This window comes from Molothrus ater, chromosome 5 (genome assembly GCF_012460135.2).
Source record: "Molothrus ater isolate BHLD 08-10-18 breed brown headed cowbird chromosome 5, BPBGC_Mater_1.1, whole genome shotgun sequence".
Lineage (NCBI taxonomy): Eukaryota > Metazoa > Chordata > Aves > Passeriformes > Icteridae > Molothrus > Molothrus ater.
The window spans coordinates 62,014,455-62,034,068 of NC_050482.2; the positions used below are offsets into that span (position 1 = coordinate 62,014,455).

The window sequence follows — 19,614 nt, forward strand, 5'->3', positions numbered from 1 at the left end:
TAATATAATGCAAAATAATACAGTTCTATATTATAATTTTATATTTTTTACTCTATATTATATATATCGTAAAATATTTTTATTATTATAGTACATAATATATAATATATATATATTATAGTATATACTGTGTAATTTTTTCTAATATATTTTAATACAAATTATATTATATTTTACTATTATATATAAAATATATATATTATAGTATATAGAATATATATGTAATTTTTATAATTGTATATATTATTTTAATGTATATTAAAATAGATATGATATGATATGATATGATATGATATGATATGATGATATGATATGATATATGATATGATATGATATGATGTAATGTAATGTTTCACAAGAAGCAAGCTTTGGGCAACAGGGATAAGAGTGCTTGAAGCTGCTGCAGCAACACATTCCTGTGAGTGCCTGTCAGGCTTGAGAAACCTCAGGAGAGCTGGGTTTGGATTCTGGCTGCATTATCACCTACAAGTCCCTAACAGCTTTTGGAGCCACAGGAGCTCCTGGAGTGGTGGTACCCACCTGCAGGGCCCTGCCCCTGGTCTCGATGGGCAGTGTCACTGCAGAGATGGCACAGATGATGCACACAGAGGAGAAGAGACACAGGGCTCCCAAAAAAGAAGCACTCATAAGAACCTGCAGGTCAAAGAACATCAAACAGCAGCTCGTTGGTGTGGGGGGCTGGCACTTAATTAGCAATTAAGAGTGGACAAAGGATGACAAGTGCCTGAGAGACTCCACAATAGAAAAAACAGTATCTTGTGAACCTTAAGAGCTTTCAGAAAGTATCAAATATTAGTGAACTGAACTCTGTGATGAAGTTACTCAAAGCTGCATCTGGCAAGGACCACCCAAGTACTCTGTATATGGTGTTGGGAGGGAACTGATTACATCATCCCTTTTTTTTGGATGAATTTCAGGGACATCTCTGTATTTGATGGCATCTGTGAGAGCAGTTGGCATGTCAGTAGTAGTGTTCAGCACAATGTTTACCAACATTATCAAGCATGCTCTTACTTGTGATATAAATGGAGCCACCATTGCTCCCACACGACACAATGCCCCACTTGTCCCCATCCCCAGTGCTCGCATTGTGGTGGGATAAACCTAAAACAGGCCAGAAAGAAATTGGATTAGTGCAACAGCAATCTGCACTATCTCTACTTTTCTTTTTCTTTTTAAAATTTTTTATCAGAGAGACCCATTGTGTTATCAAGGGCTGCCAGTGGGATAAGATATGAAAAGGAATAAAAGCTCCTTTGGGCCTCATTTGAGCCATTACAAATCTCTTGTTTTTTGTCCCAAGTAAAGTTTTAGGGCAAGTCAAAGTCGGATGTGATTCCCGTTTGTTTAGCATTTGTTTAGCACCACTACCCCCACTTTATTTCCTGGCTCTATGATCAAAATCACAGAGGTTAGTTTGGATGCTATAGGAAAAATTTTGTTTTTACTGCTGGGCCCCCCTGTATCTGGGAAGCAGGAAGAAAAGATATTGTCTGCAGCATTCAAGTCTGCCTATTCATTTTTATCAACAGCACCTTTGTTTAGAAGGAAGAAAAAGAGCAACAGATCCCAGTAAGAAATAGTCAGGCTTAAAAAAATATGCTCTGTGCTGTTTATCTTTCACACCTCCCCAACACCTGTGCCAATGAAACACTTAAATGTGAATTTTACTGAACTTTTAGTCCTCTTAATATCCACAGATTTTAGCAAGTATACTCATATAAGCCTTTTTTAATACTTTACTGGGCCAAGCAAATTGAGTAAGTTTTAAAGAATAGTCGAGGCACTTGGCTCAAAAGATTTTGATCATTGATTAAATTGTGAGTAGAATTGATTTATGGTGTGGCTGTTACAGCAATGGTCTTTACATCAACAGTAACTTATTCAAAACTACTAAAATTGTGGTATTAAAGCCAGGTGCAAGTTTAAATATTACAGTGCACTATTAAAAGTGCAAGGGAGCTACTTCTGTTTGCTTTGGATCACTTTAGTCAATTAACAAGGAAATCCATTTAACACCATACAATCTTTTTTTAAAAAAAAGAACAACAAAAAAACCCCAACAATTTAACCTTAACTCGCAGAACTCATGGCTCCAAAGTTGTGTGAAAGAAAAGTTCTTTAAAGGATTAAAACCTTTTGCAGACAGAACATAGCAATTTCCATTAAGTGAAAAGAATCATAACCCCATATACTACCTCATACAGCCCCTTAAGTGCTGGAAAATGTTCCTTTTAGTGGTAGTCTGTTTTCTCACTGGGGGAAAGATTGTGGGTTTTGGAAGACAGTGGTACCTACCCAACATCCTCAAAAATAATGTTTTATAGGAGCAGAGTGACAGCTGGCTTAGTAGGGCACGCCTCTTCCATCTACTCCTGTCATCTCCAAGCTGGTTTTCCGATTCCTTATTGTACACAAATGGTATTTGAAGCCTCCAAGCAGCTCAACATACCTCAAGGAGAACCCACCTCTGCTGTGTAAATGTAGATGGTGTTGAAGTTGGCTGAAACCAAGGCACGCAGCATGAAGAGAAAGCCAACCATGCCTGCCCTGGAGAGAAACCATGTGGAGCAGAATTAATGCCACCAAGCAGCATCAGCAGAGATGCCAGAAAGAAAGAAACAGGGTAAAAGGGAATGAAAAATGTAACTTCTTTCCAGTGCATGTTGTTTACACATTTTTTAATTTTCTGGACTGTGCCAGAAAGCAGCTTGTTGGATGCTTAAGGGAAGCCATGTGGGCTCAGTGGTACAAGCAAGCCCCTCTGCACACCACTGCACCACAAAATCTGCTGCCACAGCTTTCCCAGGAAAAGGAGAGCCGGTCAGAGGCTTTTCTTACACCTATAAGAATTACTGGCCTGACAGACTGGTGACCTGAGAATACCAGAGGTCCTGCCCTCAGCACTGCATACCCTCAAACAAGACCCATAGAGTACCTTGAGGTGCAGATATTAAGGAGAAGAAAGAATAGAGCTGTACATCCCATGGTGATACACAGGCTTAGACGTCTTCCGAGGAGATTGATGCTGAGAATGTTCACAGGATTCACTGGAAATAAAAAGGAAAACCATAAAACATTTGATGATCTAACTGCAATGATTGTCTGCCTTGACAGACCTTACACAGTGTGACTCAAAGATACCAGTCTGCATGCCCAGTGCCTACCAAACATCCTGCAAAATGCACATACCCTATCATTCCCTTCCTGCACCCAAAGTTTGTGATTTACCCCCATGCCCCTTGTGCTTCACCCGTCCCCTCAGATGGTGAAGCCTGTGCTTCTCTGAAATCGGCTGTGCTGAGCCAGGACACCAATGTCTGTGCTGAGCCATGCAAGGAAGGCACGGCCGGGTGAGCAGCACAGGCCTGGGTGGTTTTGCTCCCTCTGCTGTTCCAGATTGCAAGGCAAGACATATTCTTTTACCATCTGTATGGCAGCTGTCTTTTGTCAGTGGGCAGTTTGCCTTATCTCTCTCTCTGAGTGATCACAATCACTCCTCCCTTGGGAGGGGATATCTGCTGATAACAGGCCATTGAATGTCACTGCACAACTGATAAGAACTACAGCATCCCATGGTGAGATGCTCCACCCAGAGGGAGGAGCCAAGCATTCCTACCCAGATATAGTCCGGAGGTTCTGAAACACCGGCACGGCTTCTCTTGGATTTCCCGGAGGAACAGCTGTCTATTCTTCCACTGGAACTTCAGAGGAAGACTACACCCTTTTCTATAGGACCCCCTGCTCCAACAGAACCACGCTTGACACTCCAGGAGGGCTGCAGCCACATTTCCAATGGGACTGCTACCAACCCCCTGACCAACAGGGTGTCAGGTTGTGTTGTCAGTGTTGTTCTAGTGTACCGCATTGTTTATTTTATCCTTTTATTTTTTATTTTCTTCCCTAATAAAGAACTGTTATTCCTGCTCCCATATTTTTTGCCTGAGAGCCCCTTAATTTGAAATTTATAGCAAATCGGAGGGGTGGGGAGGGTTTATATTGTCCATTTCAGGGGAGGCTCCTGCCTTCCTTAGCAGGCACCTGTCTTTCCAAACCAAGACACTCTGCCCACAACCCAGCCTGAGGTGTGTCCCACTGAGTGCCCTGCTCAACCAGGAGCCACAGGCTCGTGGTCTTGTATATCCCAGAAGCTGCCAGCAGTGCCCATTTCATGTCAGGCCCTGTCACCAAGTGCAGGCACAGCTCAAAGCTTTGCAGCAAGCGCTGTGAGGTGGGAATGGGGGAAGGGGTTACGTGCGATCTCCCCGGCTGTGCTGATGATCATGCTCTGGTAGGCAGCAGGCCCAAACAAGCGGCAGTGGCAGGGGCTGTGGCTCTCCTCAGAGTCATCGCTGGAGTCCTGCAGCACTGGGGCTGCAGAGCCACACACAAGGTCCTGCTCCAGCAACTCAGCACTGGCCAAGATGACGCCGTAATAAGCGAAAGCTATGCCAAGCCTGTGAGGAAAAATGCTGCAGTGAGGTGCAGCTGTGGTGGGGAAGGTGAGGAAACTCAAATGCAGCAAGTTTGGGGTGTCCTGGAATCTCTGCTGTCACTGTCATATTTTATGAAAAATCCCTTCACCAGGATTTTTCTCCTGAGAAGCTGAGAAGCCTCAGAAAAGAAATGTAAACAATAATTATCTGATTGCTTGGAATGTGGTTTAGGAAGTTGCTTACCAACAGGTGCATCTTTGATTGGTTCCATGTGAATTGTTTTTACTTAATGACCAATCACAGCCAGCTGTGTCAGACTCTCTGAGTCTGTTTTTCTTATTCATTCTTGTCTAGCCTTCTGATGTCTCCTTTCTCTTTCTTTAGTATAGTTTTAGTATATAATATTCATAAAATAATATAATAGATAATATAATATATAATATAATAGATAACATATAATATAATATAATGTAATATATAATGTAATGTAATATATAATACAATATAAAATATATTATATATTATACAACATATAATGTAATATGTACTAATATAATATAATATAATATAATATAATATAATATAATATAATATAATATAATATAATATAATATAATATAATATAATATAATATAATATAATAATCAGCCTTCTAAGAACTTGGAGTCAATTCTCATCTCTCACCTCATCCTGGGGACCCTCACAACAGCACCACAACAACTGGTGACCACACTCTGCTGCTGCTTGCACCAGCCCTGCATGATGGAACCCCTTAGCCTGAGCAGAGAGGTGGCTCAGGCATCCAGCAGGCCACTGGTCACCTGTCCCATGGCACTCCCCTCCTAGCTACATCCAGGCACTGCTCTTTCTCAGTAAACCTCACCCCAGCTCATAGCTCAGCTTTGTATTGGGTTTGCATGGCCAGGTTTTGGTAGTGGGTTGGGATTACAGGGGTGGCTTCTCTTGGAAGCTTCTGGAAGCTTCAGTCCTCCATGACTGACAGAGCCCATGCCAGCTGACTCCAGCTGCTGACCAAGGCTGTGCCCATCAGCAATACTGGCAGTGCCTGGGGGATAACATTTGTTAGAACTGGAAAAAACTGTGCAAGAGCAACAAGCAGCCAGAGAAAGAAGTGAGAACATGTGTGAGAAACATCTCTGGATGAGAAACACCCAAGTCAGTAAAGAGTGAAAGGCAGGAACAGGTGCTCCAGGTGCCAGAACAGAGATTCCCATGCTTCCCATGGTGAGGCAGCTGTGCCCTGCAGCCCATGGAAGTCCACAGTGGAGCAGAGATCCACCTGGAGCTTTTGGAGGTTCTCATGCCAAAACAGGTGGGTGCCTGAAGGAGGCTGTGACCCCATGGGAAGCCCGTGCTGGAGCAGGCTCCTGACAGGACCTGTGGGTCTGTGCAGAGAGCAGCCCATGCTGGAGCAAGTTTGCTGGCAGGACTTGTGACATCCTGGGGGACCCAGGGAGGGCAGCTTTGCTTTGTCATTATCAAGTAATTCAGAATACACCTGATCATAAGCAGGCTGAAAAGTAATTTTCACTTTTTTATCCCCCCTGGCAGTTTCAGAAATGAGCAGCAGAATTTGGGCCACGAGGGAAGGCAGGGAATGCTGGGGGGAATGGAAATGCAGACCTGAGAACATATCAGGAACTCCTGGGACAACTAGGAGACAAAGAAAGATTAAAAAAATCAAAAATATATTTCCTAACATTCATAGAAGTCAAGGGGAAAAAAAAAATCAAGGCCTGACTTCACAACATTTTGGGTCGATGGGTTTCCACAAAATTATTATTTATACGTTTCCATTCCAGAGAGCAAAGCCAATGAAACATGTATTACCAACCAAGAGAATGAGCTGATAAGCAAGAGACAAAAAAAAAAAATTACCATATGATCCATATCTGCAAAGTGGTTCTGAGGTATTTGGGGTGGATGAGGTCCTTGAATCTTCCCCTTCTTTCCTGAAAATCATACAATAGAAATAGAAGTTTCTATAAAGACATCTGTGAGAGCAGTTGGTATGCCAGGCCCTCCCGTGCTCCCCCCCTGTCCCCAGGCTGCTTGTGGCACAGTCACAGATGGTGCAACACAGCACCCATCAAACCTCCAGAGAGCAAAGCCCTGCTTCCCAAAACAAACCCACAGGAAGCTGCACTGCAAAGGGTGGAGGAGGGGAGAAGAGAACCTCTTGAGCTCTCCTGGCCCCAAAGGATGCCCAGATCTGAGCAGTCTGGTCCCACTGTGACTGTGATGTTGCCAGAGGGGGCCCTGGTTGCTGTGGGGGGAGCAGCATTGCTGGGACTTTTGTTAGCTCCCGCTGCCCTGGGTGCTGCTCTGCCTGTGAAGCAAGTTTTTGGACACATACATCTTCCTGGGGAGCCTGAAGTGCCAGTGAGCAGAGACTGGCAGGCACTGGGGGCCCTGCCTGGCCTGCTGCCCTCCAGGGTCCCACCACCGAGGGGAGACAAGTTCGCAGGGATGGTGTGGGCTGACTTTATTTTTATTTTCCTCGTTATTGCTTAAACCTGAGAGAGGGCAAAACTAATAAAAGCCCTTCCCACATCCAATGTGGGTCCATTACGTAAATTCAATTAAATTACAGGGAAGCTTTAATCCTAACTAATTCCAATACAATAGCAGCATCTTGCATGAATTGCTAAGGACAATACTCAGTGCCTGTGGCGTTGAATATGCAGGAAAAAAAGATCCAGGAAAGGGATTTAAAAGAGCTGAATAATTTTGAGGCCCTGAACAATAGATTTGTCTTATCTTCCTGTCTTGGGGGTCAAAGGAGCCACTCAAGTCCTCAGTCAGCAGGGCCCAGACTGGATGAGAGGGGGAGAAGTCTGGGGGGAGACTGCCCCCCCTGCAGCACCCACACATGTTTGGGCATTTCAGCCCAGCAGCTGCTCAGCTGCTTACAGGTACTGTGGTGCTGTCAGTGAAAAAGTCTCTCCTCCTTGGACCCTCTCCTGCTGGTCTGTGGCTCCACACTCAGGATCTGTGGTCCTGGGACGCAGTGGACAAGCCAGGCCAGGGGCTTGGAGAAGCCTCTGGGAGCACTGGGTTGACCTCATGGCAGGATCCTTGCAGCCTGCCCAGTCACGACACTGAGAGATACCCCAAGGGACAGTGCCCAGATCTCATGGCAGAGGGAACACCCCTGCAGGATGGGTGGGCAATAAGGAACAGCATGCTTTGCCAGTAGGGAAAGGAAGCAACTATTTTCTTAGCCCAATATTTTTCTGAGCAAACACAAACCGAGAAAGAAAAAAAGAGCAGAAAATTCCATTCCATTTTGATAGGCCAAGGTTACTGTTTCTCCAAAAGAAAACTGACATCTTGATCATTACTTTCAGCAGTTGTTTGGAAAAGAATCAGGCAAGGAGGACAAGAGAGGCAGAGCAAGATGTAGTTGGCAGTTCCACTCCCTCCCTGAAGCCCAGATGCTGGCAGCCCTCCTGGGATGGATGGGCTGGAGAGCCTGGACTCACCTGGGCAGGCTCCCTCAGCTCCCCCTCTGGCACAGCTGCCCCGTTGATCCTGGCTATCCTCTGCAGCGTGGCCAGCGCAGCCCCCGTGTTCCCCGTGGACACGTTGTACCGTGCCGACTCTGGGATGAACTGCAAGCAGAGCAGGAAGCCTTGCTGCACCTCTCCTGTCCTACTCACAGCTTCACAGCATGCCCAGGAGCCTGCTCAGGTTGGCACAGGGCACTCCATGAGCTGGAGCAGCCTTCTGTCTGTCCTTCCCTGCCCAGCCATGCCCTGGGGTACTCTGTGTGCCCCAGCCCACCGATTCCCATGCTGGGGGGCTCACCCTGCCAAACAAACCCATTTGTTGGTCTAGCTCCCAGTTTCCCAGGGGTCTGCCACTTGATCTGGGTCAAGCACTTGTGAAAGGTGAAAGGCAAGGACACAGGTTTAACAAAAACAATCCTGAATTAATTGACATTCTAAAATGAGATGAGGCACATATTACTTGCTGAAGCAAAAGTCTTGGAAGGCACAACAAGGCCATTTTAATAAGAAAGAAGAAGTGGTTGAAACGTAACTCGTCACTAGTATTTGGTGCTCTTTCCAAAATAAAATAGTTTTTTAATTAAATGACTCTATGACATGATAAACAATTACATCTATTTCACTCAAATGTAAATTAAAGGCCTCTTTTTTAAAGGTATGTATACTAACTCTGTCTTTTCTTTTCCCCTGGATGACAAACTTCAGCTATCCAAATTTTCTGGCAAAAATAATCAGGGAAACTAAACACCCAGTTTATACAGGTGTACAATCTCAGCAACCTTACATTTGCCTGCCCAGGTAGCACCCCAGATGGAATTGTGCATTCACCCAGCTGCACGAAGAGCTTTTACATCTCTAGAGCCTCCATCAGCCACAGCTCAGCACTGCAGTGCCCATGAGCACTGTAAGCAGGGATTTTCCACACCACCCTCCACAAACCAGATGGTTCTCATGTCCAAGGCTGGTTTTTCTGAAGCAGGAGGAAACCTGGGGAAACTGTGGTTTACCCTGGCACTCTGTGAACACTTCACTGAGGCTACTTTCCTCAGCCCTAGAAAATGTTAATGAAGAGAGTGTGCTGTGCCCAGCATTAGACTGACGGTATTATTTGTCATTTTTTTCATAATATCTAGCCTGTCTTCCTCTTGGTACCTGGCCTGTCACCACAATCCCTGGGTGCTGCTGGCAGCCTGGACACTGGAACCTGGGCTGCTGGAGGGCTACAGCAGACCAGTAAAGCCAGGCCATCACCAGCAAGGTGGCATCTCCCAGAGGCTGGACTGCAGCCCCGCCAGGACTTCAGGACCTTACCAAGCTGCTGAGTGAGAGGACTGAAGAGGAGAAAGGAGAACACAAGAAGAGCCCTAAGAAAAAGGGGAGGAAGGGCAATGGTGCCTGGGGAGATATCAGGGCAGTGGCAGTACAGCAGGGAGTGGAGAGTGGAGATCTTCCTACCTTGAACACCAGGATGAGAAGGATGCCAGGGATGGAGGCAATTCTGATCAACCACCGCCAGCCGATGGTTGGGTTCACCACTGATGCCAGGCCAATGATCAACAAGGATCCTGCCAACCAAAACACCTTTCCAAGGGAAAGCAAGGGGTTAGAACATGAACACGTGGCAATGATTTGTTTATTTTCTTCCCTCCTGGTCTGGTTCTGTGCATAGATGTGGAACTGTGCTAGGAAATGCTGAGGTTCAACTGAGCCATCCTGTGGCTGTCTGAGAAGCTGGGCTTGGGTGGGAGGAAAATTTGAAAGATAAAAGTTTGGGGAAGGACAGTGAAGGTAGCCTTAATCAGCTCCAGGTAAAAACCAATAATTTGCTGTGGATACAATTATACTTAAAGCCACTGCTTTTGTCCTTTCAGTCACTTCTCTGCTAATGCTCATGCTCACAAATTTTCCTGTTGTCTAGGTCTCTGCAGGGAAGCAGGAGATTTACAAGCTCAGAAGGCAAAACCAGGCCAGATTTCCACTGCTGAAAGTTGGTGGCTCTCCAGTAGACTCAATGCCCAGCTATACCAACAGTGAATCTGGCCTCTGGTCTGCAAGTACATTCCTTTCTGAAGTTCACTTGTTGCCATTAGGAGACACATCCCTTTCCAGGGAACCACCCAAGGGAGCTCAGCCACAAAGCACAAAAGCTGCAGCAAGTTAATTAATATCCTGTGGACAGAAATAACAAATTTCTGGGGAGAAATACAAGATTGTTCTTCCATAAATCTTTGTGTTTCTGATGACACTTTGGTAATGATGTCCTGGGATCAGATTGCAGTGAAAAGTAAATTATCCCTGACACGTACAGTTTGGTTGAGCAGTGGGATGAATTTGTGCACTCAGAGGTGTCACCACTGATCATCTGCACATGCAGCAACTGCCCACTGCAGAAGTCTGCAGTAAGCAATGACCCAGCAAGTGGGCACAACGCTCCCAGCATGCGTCAGGCCAAATTTGGGGCTATCTGTGCTAACCCTCCTGTGCAAAGCCCCTGGCAGAACCTGAGCAGGGAGAGGAGCAGATTAGGACTTCAACTGGGAGTCACTACATAAACCACTTGTTATCTCTGGGGGTCCAAAAAGGAGGGAGCAGGGATACACCTCAGCTTGGAGTGGTCTGGGAATGCCGCCAGCTCTGGTGCCTGCCAGTCCATCAGCACTGGCCCCATCAGACCAGGTAGTCCCACTGTCAATAGGACAACCAAGACAATCTGGGTGTCAGCCATCACTCAAAGTCCCTATGAAATGTTTGGAGCATCAAATCATCTGAGAAGATATTGCCTCTCTCCTGTGTATGTCTTTAATAGCACAGATGCCACACTCTGAGGTGCAGGAGGCAGTGAACACTCACTCAGACCCAGACAAGTGGGATTAGTCTGGGAGAAGTGCTGATGTGCTGGAGACGTGGCTTCCAAACTGTGGTGGGACAAATCTCCTGGGACTTGGAGACAGAAGGAATGTGCTCGCTTTTACCTGAGATAAGGGCAACATGTATCCCCGATATTTGGTGGGCAAAAATTCCGTTTTTATGATAAGTCTAGCAAAAGAGAAAAAAAAAAAGCAGAAATAAGGTTGCAATGAGAATTTCCATGCAGATCAAGTAACAGTTCAGCTCAACTCACAGAATGAATACCATCCCTCTTCCACCTTGAACATCCAGAGACAAGGAATCCCTGTTCAATATTCCTCCCACTCCAGCACCAAATTACATGCAAGGGAAACACAAGGCACAATTCCTTTCCAGCCCATGGCTGTGGGATACAAGCTGGTAAACACTGCAGTCCATACATCAGGAAATCTATGGGAAGGTCCTGTGGGGTGACTGAGGTGTCAGCACAGGCATAGATATGTTCATAGAAATGAACATTTTAGTAAAGGGTTTTTTCCATGAAGTAAGGAAAACTCTGTTCCACTTTTTAAATGGCTGGCATGCCCTTGGGGCATGGGGCTCGTGGCACAGGCATCTCTCAAGGTCCCCAGTGTGAATTGTGTTTCCTTAGCTGGACAGGGAGAGAGAGGTGGAAAAAGGCCCTCAGTGGGTCCTTCTGTCTCAGCCAGTGAAGTGTTTTATAAAATGTTCAATTTCCCTCCACCCTCATGAGGCTCATGAGCAGCCTCCATGAGCTGCCAGGGAATGGGGGCCCTCCTGTGAAGGAGGCTGTGCCAGCAGCTCAGCAGATGCATGACTCAGGTGTGGGTGCCTTTTCCCAACAGCACCTCTCTCCCCTATATCCTTTCCTTCAGCAAAGGCCTTTTGGGTCAATGTGACCAGTTTGAGGCTTTCCTTTGTGGGCAAAAACCAGGAACCATGGATAGTGCTGAAATGTTTGATTTGTTTCCATAATAGAGTCAACAAAAAAACCCCTATTTTTCCAGGCCCCTAGTGAAGTGGTTGTTAATATTGTGAATTTTTCTTCCTCAAATCCTCCTTTCTGCCCCAACAAGACAAAAACTTAATTTCATTGGGAAAGTTCCACAAAATTCAAAAATAATTTTCTACTTAAGCAGAATTGTGACTTTTTTTTTTTTTTTTAAGGAGGAAGCATCTGTTACCTGTCTAATTGTTTTTATATGTGCTTAATAACCCCTCTGTCACCAGTTTAATGCAAACCAGCTGCCCCCTCTACTCCAGGCCTCAGGAGCCGTCGGGAACTGCAAATTAGGTCAGCTGACTGGGATTCAGGGCAATTAGAGAATGGCTTTTTGTTTGAAGGTGATGTGGGAATTTGGTCCCCTTTCCCCTTGCAGCCCCTCCGTTACCTTCTCTGGAAGGCGGCTGGCACAGCCTTACCCTTGCGCGTGGCCCGAAACGCCGCCTCCCACCATGGCCCGCAGGAACACAAACCAGGTGTAGGACGGGGCAAACGAGGTCAGCAGGGAGAAATAGGCTGCCCAGAGGAAGGAGAGCAGCAGGATCTGCAAAAGGGCAGGAATTGGACTCATTAAGGCACAGACTCAGCCAGGTGCATGGCTCCTGTGGAGCGCAGGAAAAGGACGCGCGGCCCCCAGGAGTCACTCACCTTCCAGCGGCCGTACCGGTCGGCCAGGAGCCCGAGCACTATGCTGAACACCATGTAGCCAAAAAACACCATCTGAGGGGAATTGGAACACAGCTGTGGAGGGCCCGTTCCCAGACACATGGGGCAGCTCTGCTCTTTGAGCTGCAGGAGAGCTGTGTGTTCTCAGGGCAGCAGGATGAACTGTGGCACCCAGAACCACAAGGGAGAGGCTTTCAGGGGATGGCTTCTTGTGGGCACTCACTGCTGCAACCCTCGAAGCTGGGGGTGGGTGGCAGGGTTTCAAAATAAGAATGTGGAAGTGGGGATTTGCTTTGGCATTACTTGCTCTGGGCATGGACATCTGCTCTCATCAGCTTCATTTCTGATGTCTGCAGTTGTGACTCTGTTCTTGTCCCTGTAAAGAGGCCCTAGGAATTTGTTTGGTTTGCTGGGAAATGTGCTTTCCAAATGACTATGTGCTTTACCCATGACTATGACCACATGGTGGATGACCTGTTTGGGGGAACATGAGTCACTCACTGTCGTCACTAAAGCCACCTGCCAGTCTTGGAGCTGCCACTCGCATCGGATGAGAGGGGACACAACAGTTATCAGCATGATCTCCATGGCTTCAGCCACCTTTGGGAACAAATGTGTGTGTTAGCAAGAAGGGAAACTACAAGAAGCCCACAGGGAAAAGTCTCTCAGTCCTACAAGGCCTGCAGCCGTGGCAGTTCCACCATGTCAGAACAGTTCTGTGAAGCCATGGTACCTCCACAGTGGTCTGAGCTCTGTGCCTGACCTGGGAGGTCTGGGTGACAGGGAGGAGAGAAAAGAACACCTAGAAAGCAGGTACAGGTACACTGTGTATCTGGGAAGTTTGGAAAGAGTCATCCTTGGCAGAGAAGACTCTTACCCTGCTGGGTTATTAGAAGATCTCCAACTATCTCTGGAAACCAACCTGCTTGGTTGGGTACCTTGTGTGGATTCAGGCATCTAACATGAACTCTTAAAACTGTTTTTGGTTAAAACCATCATTGCTCCATTGGCTGTGTGCCCCAGTGCTGGCTTCAGTTAGGAATGAGCTGAATATTTACACACAACTTCAGACTTTTTCACCTTAGCTGCAGCAATCTTCATGGATAGACCCTCATTACATCTTTAGCCCAGCCTGGCCTCCAGCTTTTGCCCAAGTTCCCAAAAACAGATACACAATTAACCCAAGACCCTGAAAGTTATGATATTTTTCAGGTGGCCAGGGGTGAGAAGGTGCCAGGCCTTCTGAGCCAGATTGCACAGGATTTGGGTGCCAGGGGGATGACATGAAAAATGCAACTGTGAAGCTGAATCTAACCTTCAGGTCCTAACTGAAGATGTGTCCTGACAGTGCTCCAGAGCAGGGGCCAGACTATGATGCTTTGGGCCAACCTGCTCAGCTTTGCCCTGAAATGGGTCTGATATCAACAGGACCAGAATCTATTTTCACTAAGGATGAAAATAGCAGAAATCCTGCTTGAGAAGGTATGTATAGAAAAAATGGGCTGGCAGCAGTATGTGCTTATGGTTGTTATTGCACGGCAATGAGAAAAATGAGAAGAAAGCTTTTTTCAGGCCAGCACAGATGGCTGCAGATACCTACCCCAGTGCTGCCCATGATGAGGAAAAGGATGATATGGAACCTCCCAAACCCAATGGTTTCCACAGCTTCTTCCACTGTAAATGTCTTTTGTCCTAAACATGAAAAGAAAATTAAGACACAAATTAGCAGTCATATTGTACCTCCTCTTCATAAAAAATTTCTCATGCTCCTGTGGGACTGCACCAGGAAAAAGCCTGGAAACATCTACCAGCTTTATGTCCACTGACCAGCCTCTGGATGTCCTGGTGGCAGGGCTGAAACAGCAGCCAGTGCAAAAGGAGGAAGGACAGCCTTGTACTATTTAAAATGCTTTTGAAACAGATTAACATTTCAAAAATTATTCCAAGTAAATGAATCCTCAAATTACCAATATAATAAAATGTTTACACAAAGCAGAGGCCTGAGAAAAGCCAAGCCATCCAGCTCTTCCCACTGCCACAGGAAGCAGCTACCAGCCTGGTAGGTGTGGTGGGAGGGGAATGTAGGGTGCTGATGTTGTGGCTCCACGTACAGAGGTTTTAAGTGGCTGGAATGGCACAACTGAGGACCCTCCCTCTACCCCAGCTAAACAAGGACCCAAATTTCTAGTCCTGTCAATAGAAACCTACCTTTTGGTGGTTCTTTTTTCTCTGTGTGGATTTCCTCCAAGCCAATAGCATTTTCTGCCTCTTTTGGTGCAGTGGCCATCTCAGCTCCTGCTGTCACTGCAGGTAGGGCTAGGATTTACCTGTAAGATCTCAGAACGGTTACCTGAGCAAGAAAACATCAAGGCAGTTTCTCACACTGGAGTGGAAACTTTCAGATACAGTCAAATGTGAGTTTCATGCAGCTGCTGGAAGATGTCCTTCCCATTAGGGTTTTGGTGAAAAACACATAGAAACATCACAGGGTAAGTTAGTTAACTGAGAGACATCAGTCATCACATCACACTGGCTGTTTTTATGGAAAGTTCAGGGATTGCCTTAGGGAAGGCTGGAGACCTGCTAAGACAAGAGAGCATGTGACAATTTCCCCAGCCCAGAGGTCAGTGAAATGCAGTGCCAGTCTAAAAGATGCTGCATCTCCAGGAGCCAAGACATGATACAACCAGTAGTGGTTGCCCCTGTAGGAGGCTCCCCAGTGGCGCTGGGTTTGAATGGGCAGTAGAGATGCTGCAGTCTGCAATTGCTCAGGGTGGTGGGAGCCCCCAGTGAGGCAGAGCCAGGTGACCCAGCCAGCTCCCTAACCCCAGCTACCCCTGAGGGTGGCAGGGGTAGCACTTGGCTCCTCACCCAAGCAGCACACAGCTTCCTGCTGCAAACCAACCCCTCTGCCTGATCCCTTGGCGCACTAATCCCCATCCTCTCAGGCCATCCATAAACACAGCCAAGCGTTCTGGATTGCAACTGGAAGCTGGATTCCTCTGCCAGTGTTTCTGGCTTTCAGCACTAGATCTTTTGGCCTCACCACTGTTGCTTTTCCTCATCAGAAAAACTGATTTTAATCCTAAGCACACTGATTGCTTAAACCCACAACCTTTCCTGCTGAGTGCATGCTCAGGCACTGCAGAGGGGGGCTCAGCACAGCTGCACTTTGGTGATCCCCTCTCCTTTGATGACCTCCCTTCAGGAGTGCTGGGCTTGGCCCAGGCTGTGTTCACAGCCAACCAGCAGAGACTGCAGAACGGCAAGAGCTGGAGGGAATTAATGGCTGAGAGCATCTAATGAAAGATACAAAATTCCATTTGAGATAGAAGGCAGCTTGAGCAGAGAAAGCATGGAATTACAGTACTCCAGGATGGACACCTTGATCCTATACTGAGGTACAGTTAGAAGGAGGTCATTAAGGACTAATGGCAGATTAGTCAGCTGGGTCACATGCACTGACCTTGCTGTCACAGGTCATTACAGGCCAGCACCAAAGGCTATGCAAAGGATATTGGTTACATCTGTCTCTCAGCAGTGCCCTCAGAGGCAGCAAGAGCCGCCAGCAGCTCACAGAGCCACCAGCTGATTATCATGGCCAACAGCTAGGGACTATTTCCAAGTGGAACTGGCTCAGCAGAAACCAAACAAGGTGCTTGGAAGAGCCACGGGAAGAGGTAAAGATTTACTGTGTGTCTGAATTGCCAAAGGCTCTGCAACAACAAAATCTGGGCACCTGTTCTTCTCCTTTTCTGTTCCTTTATACCTAGAGACCTGCAAACACATTCTGCCCTAAGCTGCCACATCACACTCTGTCAGGTTAAACAGACACTCTCCTCCAAAAGGTCTGTGGCAGACACAGCCTACAGTGGTGGCAGGACAAGCATCAAGGCCTGGGCCTTTGCCCACCCATCCTGCTACTGTTTGCTGAGGGGTGTTGGAGCATTTCACTGGTGCCTGCTCTGGGCTCTGGGCATTCCTTCTGGGAAGTGCCACAACTCTTCCACAGAAGGGGAGGGAACCCCAATCTCTGGTGCTGCTGTGCAGAACTTGCAGTGAGGGTCGGGTACTCAAGCAGAAAGCTGCAGGGCCGCCTCCAGCACCCCACAATAGCCAGACACCCTCAGAGGCAGCAGGATGGTGGATAGCACCTAATGTGAGAACCACACTAGCCTCTACCACAAATAAAACTACAAACAGCAGCTGGTAAGCAGGTGGGATACGCTCTTCAGCACCTCAAATAACACCAGAAATCCCTGCAGGCACAGTAAACCTCCTAACATTTCCTACCAAACCTGAGTTTTGCTCATCACAAACCTTTGCAGCCCTGTTTGCCTTGATGGAGCAGCCAGTGTCTATCTTCAGGGAGTCACAAATTTCCCTCTATTTGTAAATCCAACTAAACACCAACTACAAGAGCCAAAAGAACAGCCGTGACAAAGCTGTTGCTGGCAAGGAAAATAAAAATCCTCCAGCTGAAGGGAGCAACCAAAAGTACAGTGAAACTGCTGCTGGGACCCATCAGAATGATGCTGTGACCCCTCCCCAGAGGGCTGTGAGGCACAAAGGCCATACAACATACAGTGCTGCCTGTGACACCACCTGGGAACACTGTCAGTAAGGTCAGAGACCTTTTCTGGCTGAGAATTTTCCCTGCAGGTGAGAGTGGGGCTATCTGATTATACAAATGATCATATGCCCCCAATATTAAGCAAGCTTTTACTAAATATTTTTTATTTAGCGAAGCTTTCTTACCTCTGTAGTGTCTCAGGCTCGGAGGAGAAGACCTTTTCTCTTTTCTGACAGTTTCTCCTCTGCTATTTACTTTTTACAGTGCTGGCAGTGCTGTTTCTTTGGGATCCAGCTCCCAGGAGTCAGGTTTCCTCCTTGCTGGGCACAGGCAGGTCCCTCTCCACCCACCTCCACCACCCAGGGGTAGGTGCTGCAGGCAGGGTGCCCAAGTGCTGACCTGTGCTTGTCTCACTGCATCTGCAGGTCCTTCACAGGCACTGCCTACCACAGGTGTTGGTGCTTACTCATCCCTTCTTGTGAGGATAACTCCAAGCAGGTGGAAGAAGCTGGGACACATAATTATTGAAACACCAGCAAGATCTTAGCTCATAGGTTTCAGAGGTTGGTTGTGCAGCAGTCAGTGCCCATGTAAGGCACCTTTGCCATCTCCTGCCTGGGCACTGCCCACTTCTTAGGCCAGATAAAACCAACCCAGGCATCAGCACCATGAGAAAAATAAGGTCTGTTTCATCCTTCTAAATTTCTTGATGGGGTGGCAAAATGGAGGGAGCATCCTTGGCTTTAAACTGCTACAGGGATCCCAGCCTTGCTGTGCAGCAAATCTCAGTGCCACGATAGCTGTGGGCTCTTGACTAGGAATGTGCTGACATTTACTACTCAGGGTTGGTATGGGTCTCACAAAGGTTTCCAAAATCCTTCTGTTTTGAATACATACACTGAGCTGGCTGCAATAATTTTATCAAAGTAACTCCCAAGCTGAATCCCATCCTTCCAAGCATCTGGAAGGTATTTGCTACCAGCCAACATATGCTATCTCACAGCTTTATTTTATATCTTCTTCTTCTTAATAATATCTAATATTCAGCTGTTATTGGCATCTGCTGAATGAGCTGCACCATCCAAGCTGCCAGATCCATACCATTTTGTTTTCATTGCAAAAACTCCAACAGCGTGTGTGCAATGACAGGAGGGTGTGGATGTTTAAGCATTCCAGCTCCCCAGCAAAGAAGAGAAAAAATGACCAAAATTCCAGTGAAGTTCAAAGCCACAAAGATGAGCTTTCAGGCCCAGGTGTTTGGGATTGCACAAAGGGATACTATGTCTATTACATTTTTCCAACCACCTCATGGTATTCTACTTATTTGCCATGAAAAGGCAAAGGCTGGTCAGAGTGAAGAACAAATCGAAATGCTTACATGCATGAAAGGTCCAGGAGAAACAAAAGAGTGGGACAGAGAAAAGGAAGGTCTCCATGCTGGACAAGGACTCAATGGAGAGCCATCGTATAGGTAAAGACTGAGGAAAGTGCTGTTTTCTGGAGGAGCCAGAGGCTGAATCCCAAAAAACTATTGACTTCTGGAGTTTCTGAAACCTCAGTCCAAAAGCTAGTTCATTATCACCAGTCCAGAGGACCTAAGAGACTGGACAAGAACTTGAAACCCAGCTTTTTTCATCTTCCACATCACAAAGTTGTCCTGGTGGGAAGGCACAGACACACACAGAGCAATGGCTCTCACAAGAAGGAGTAAAAAATTCAGGAAAGAATGGCTGTGAGGGACTAAAACCAGTTTACTTGACTTCCTTTCTTTGCCTTTTCTTTCTACAAGGTCATTCAATGAGCTTTGTTTAATGTTTGCTCCCTACAAAATGACGAAACTCATGCCACCAGTTCTCAGAAACAAACTACTCCCTAGCAATGGGATGAGCTTTGGGTCCAGAAGCACCCTTCCCATAGGCACAGATCCTGAGTCTGCTGCAGAGGGGCATGCTGAGGTCCTGGCTTAGGTCACAGTCACAAGTCACCACAAGTCACAGCTATTCCAGCACTGGGTACAGTCCAGTTAAAGACACTGGGCTGTTGTACCAAGAAGGTCTATTAATCTACAACAATGGTCTCTGCTGGACTTGACCACACCTGATGGCCACATCCACAGAACCAGCTAAACAACGTGTTCCACTCAGCAGCTGTGCAGGGAACAGGCAGTCACTGCTCTACTTCCAAATCCTCCTCATCTGCTGCAGGAAAACCTTTCAAAAGCAAAGCACTCTCTGGAACATTTCTAGGTTTTTAAAGAATTCTTAAAAAGAACCCAGATGAAACCCAGGGCTCTCTTCAAAGTGTGTCAGTGCAACCCTGCCTCTCAGCAATCTGGATGCTTCTGGAATATTAGTGGGCTTGGTGGAGTGGGGAAGCATCATTCCTGTATCACAAATGCTCAAGTGAGACACAGGCTGTGCTGTGTTATTTGGTTGCACACAGAAAGAGAGAGAACTGAATACACAATTAAGCCCAATGTTTGAGTTGCTGTTCAGTACAGTAAACAACAGACCA

The 19,614-nt window shown here is 46.6% G+C and overlaps 1 protein-coding gene across 1 annotated transcript; it reads right to left on the minus strand.

The window, feature by feature from the left end:
• Window positions 1–483: 483 nt before the first annotated feature.
• Window positions 484–14,814, minus strand: SVOPL (SVOP like). Its single transcript, XM_036401184.1, has 14 exons — window positions 14,736–14,814; window positions 14,128–14,219; window positions 13,029–13,127; window positions 12,510–12,581; window positions 12,281–12,405; window positions 10,963–11,026; window positions 9,446–9,571; window positions 7,964–8,092; window positions 6,357–6,430; window positions 4,276–4,478; window positions 2,960–3,071; window positions 2,490–2,571; window positions 1,036–1,125; window positions 484–654 (listed from the first exon to the last, which is right to left on the minus strand). The coding sequence occupies exons 1-14, from the start codon at window positions 14,812–14,814 to the stop codon at window positions 484–486; spliced, it is 1,518 nt and encodes a 505-aa protein (XP_036257077.1).
• Between the last annotated feature and the right edge of the window lie 4,800 nt (window positions 14,815–19,614).

Bases quoted from the DNA above. Each gene is read 5' to 3' on its own strand.
- SVOPL (XM_036401184.1), bottom strand. From the start codon at position 14,814: ATGGCCACTGCACCAAAAGAGGCAGAAAATGCTATTGGCTTGGAGGAA. The intron at 13,128-14,127 runs GTAGGTATCTGC...TTGTTCCCAAAG, and splicing joins TCATCATGGGCAGCACTGGG to GTGGCTGAAGCCATGGAGAT. The intron at 4,479-6,356 runs GTAATTTTTTTT...TTTTCCTCACAG, and splicing joins TTGCAGATATGGATCATATG to GCTTGGCATAGCTTTCGCTT.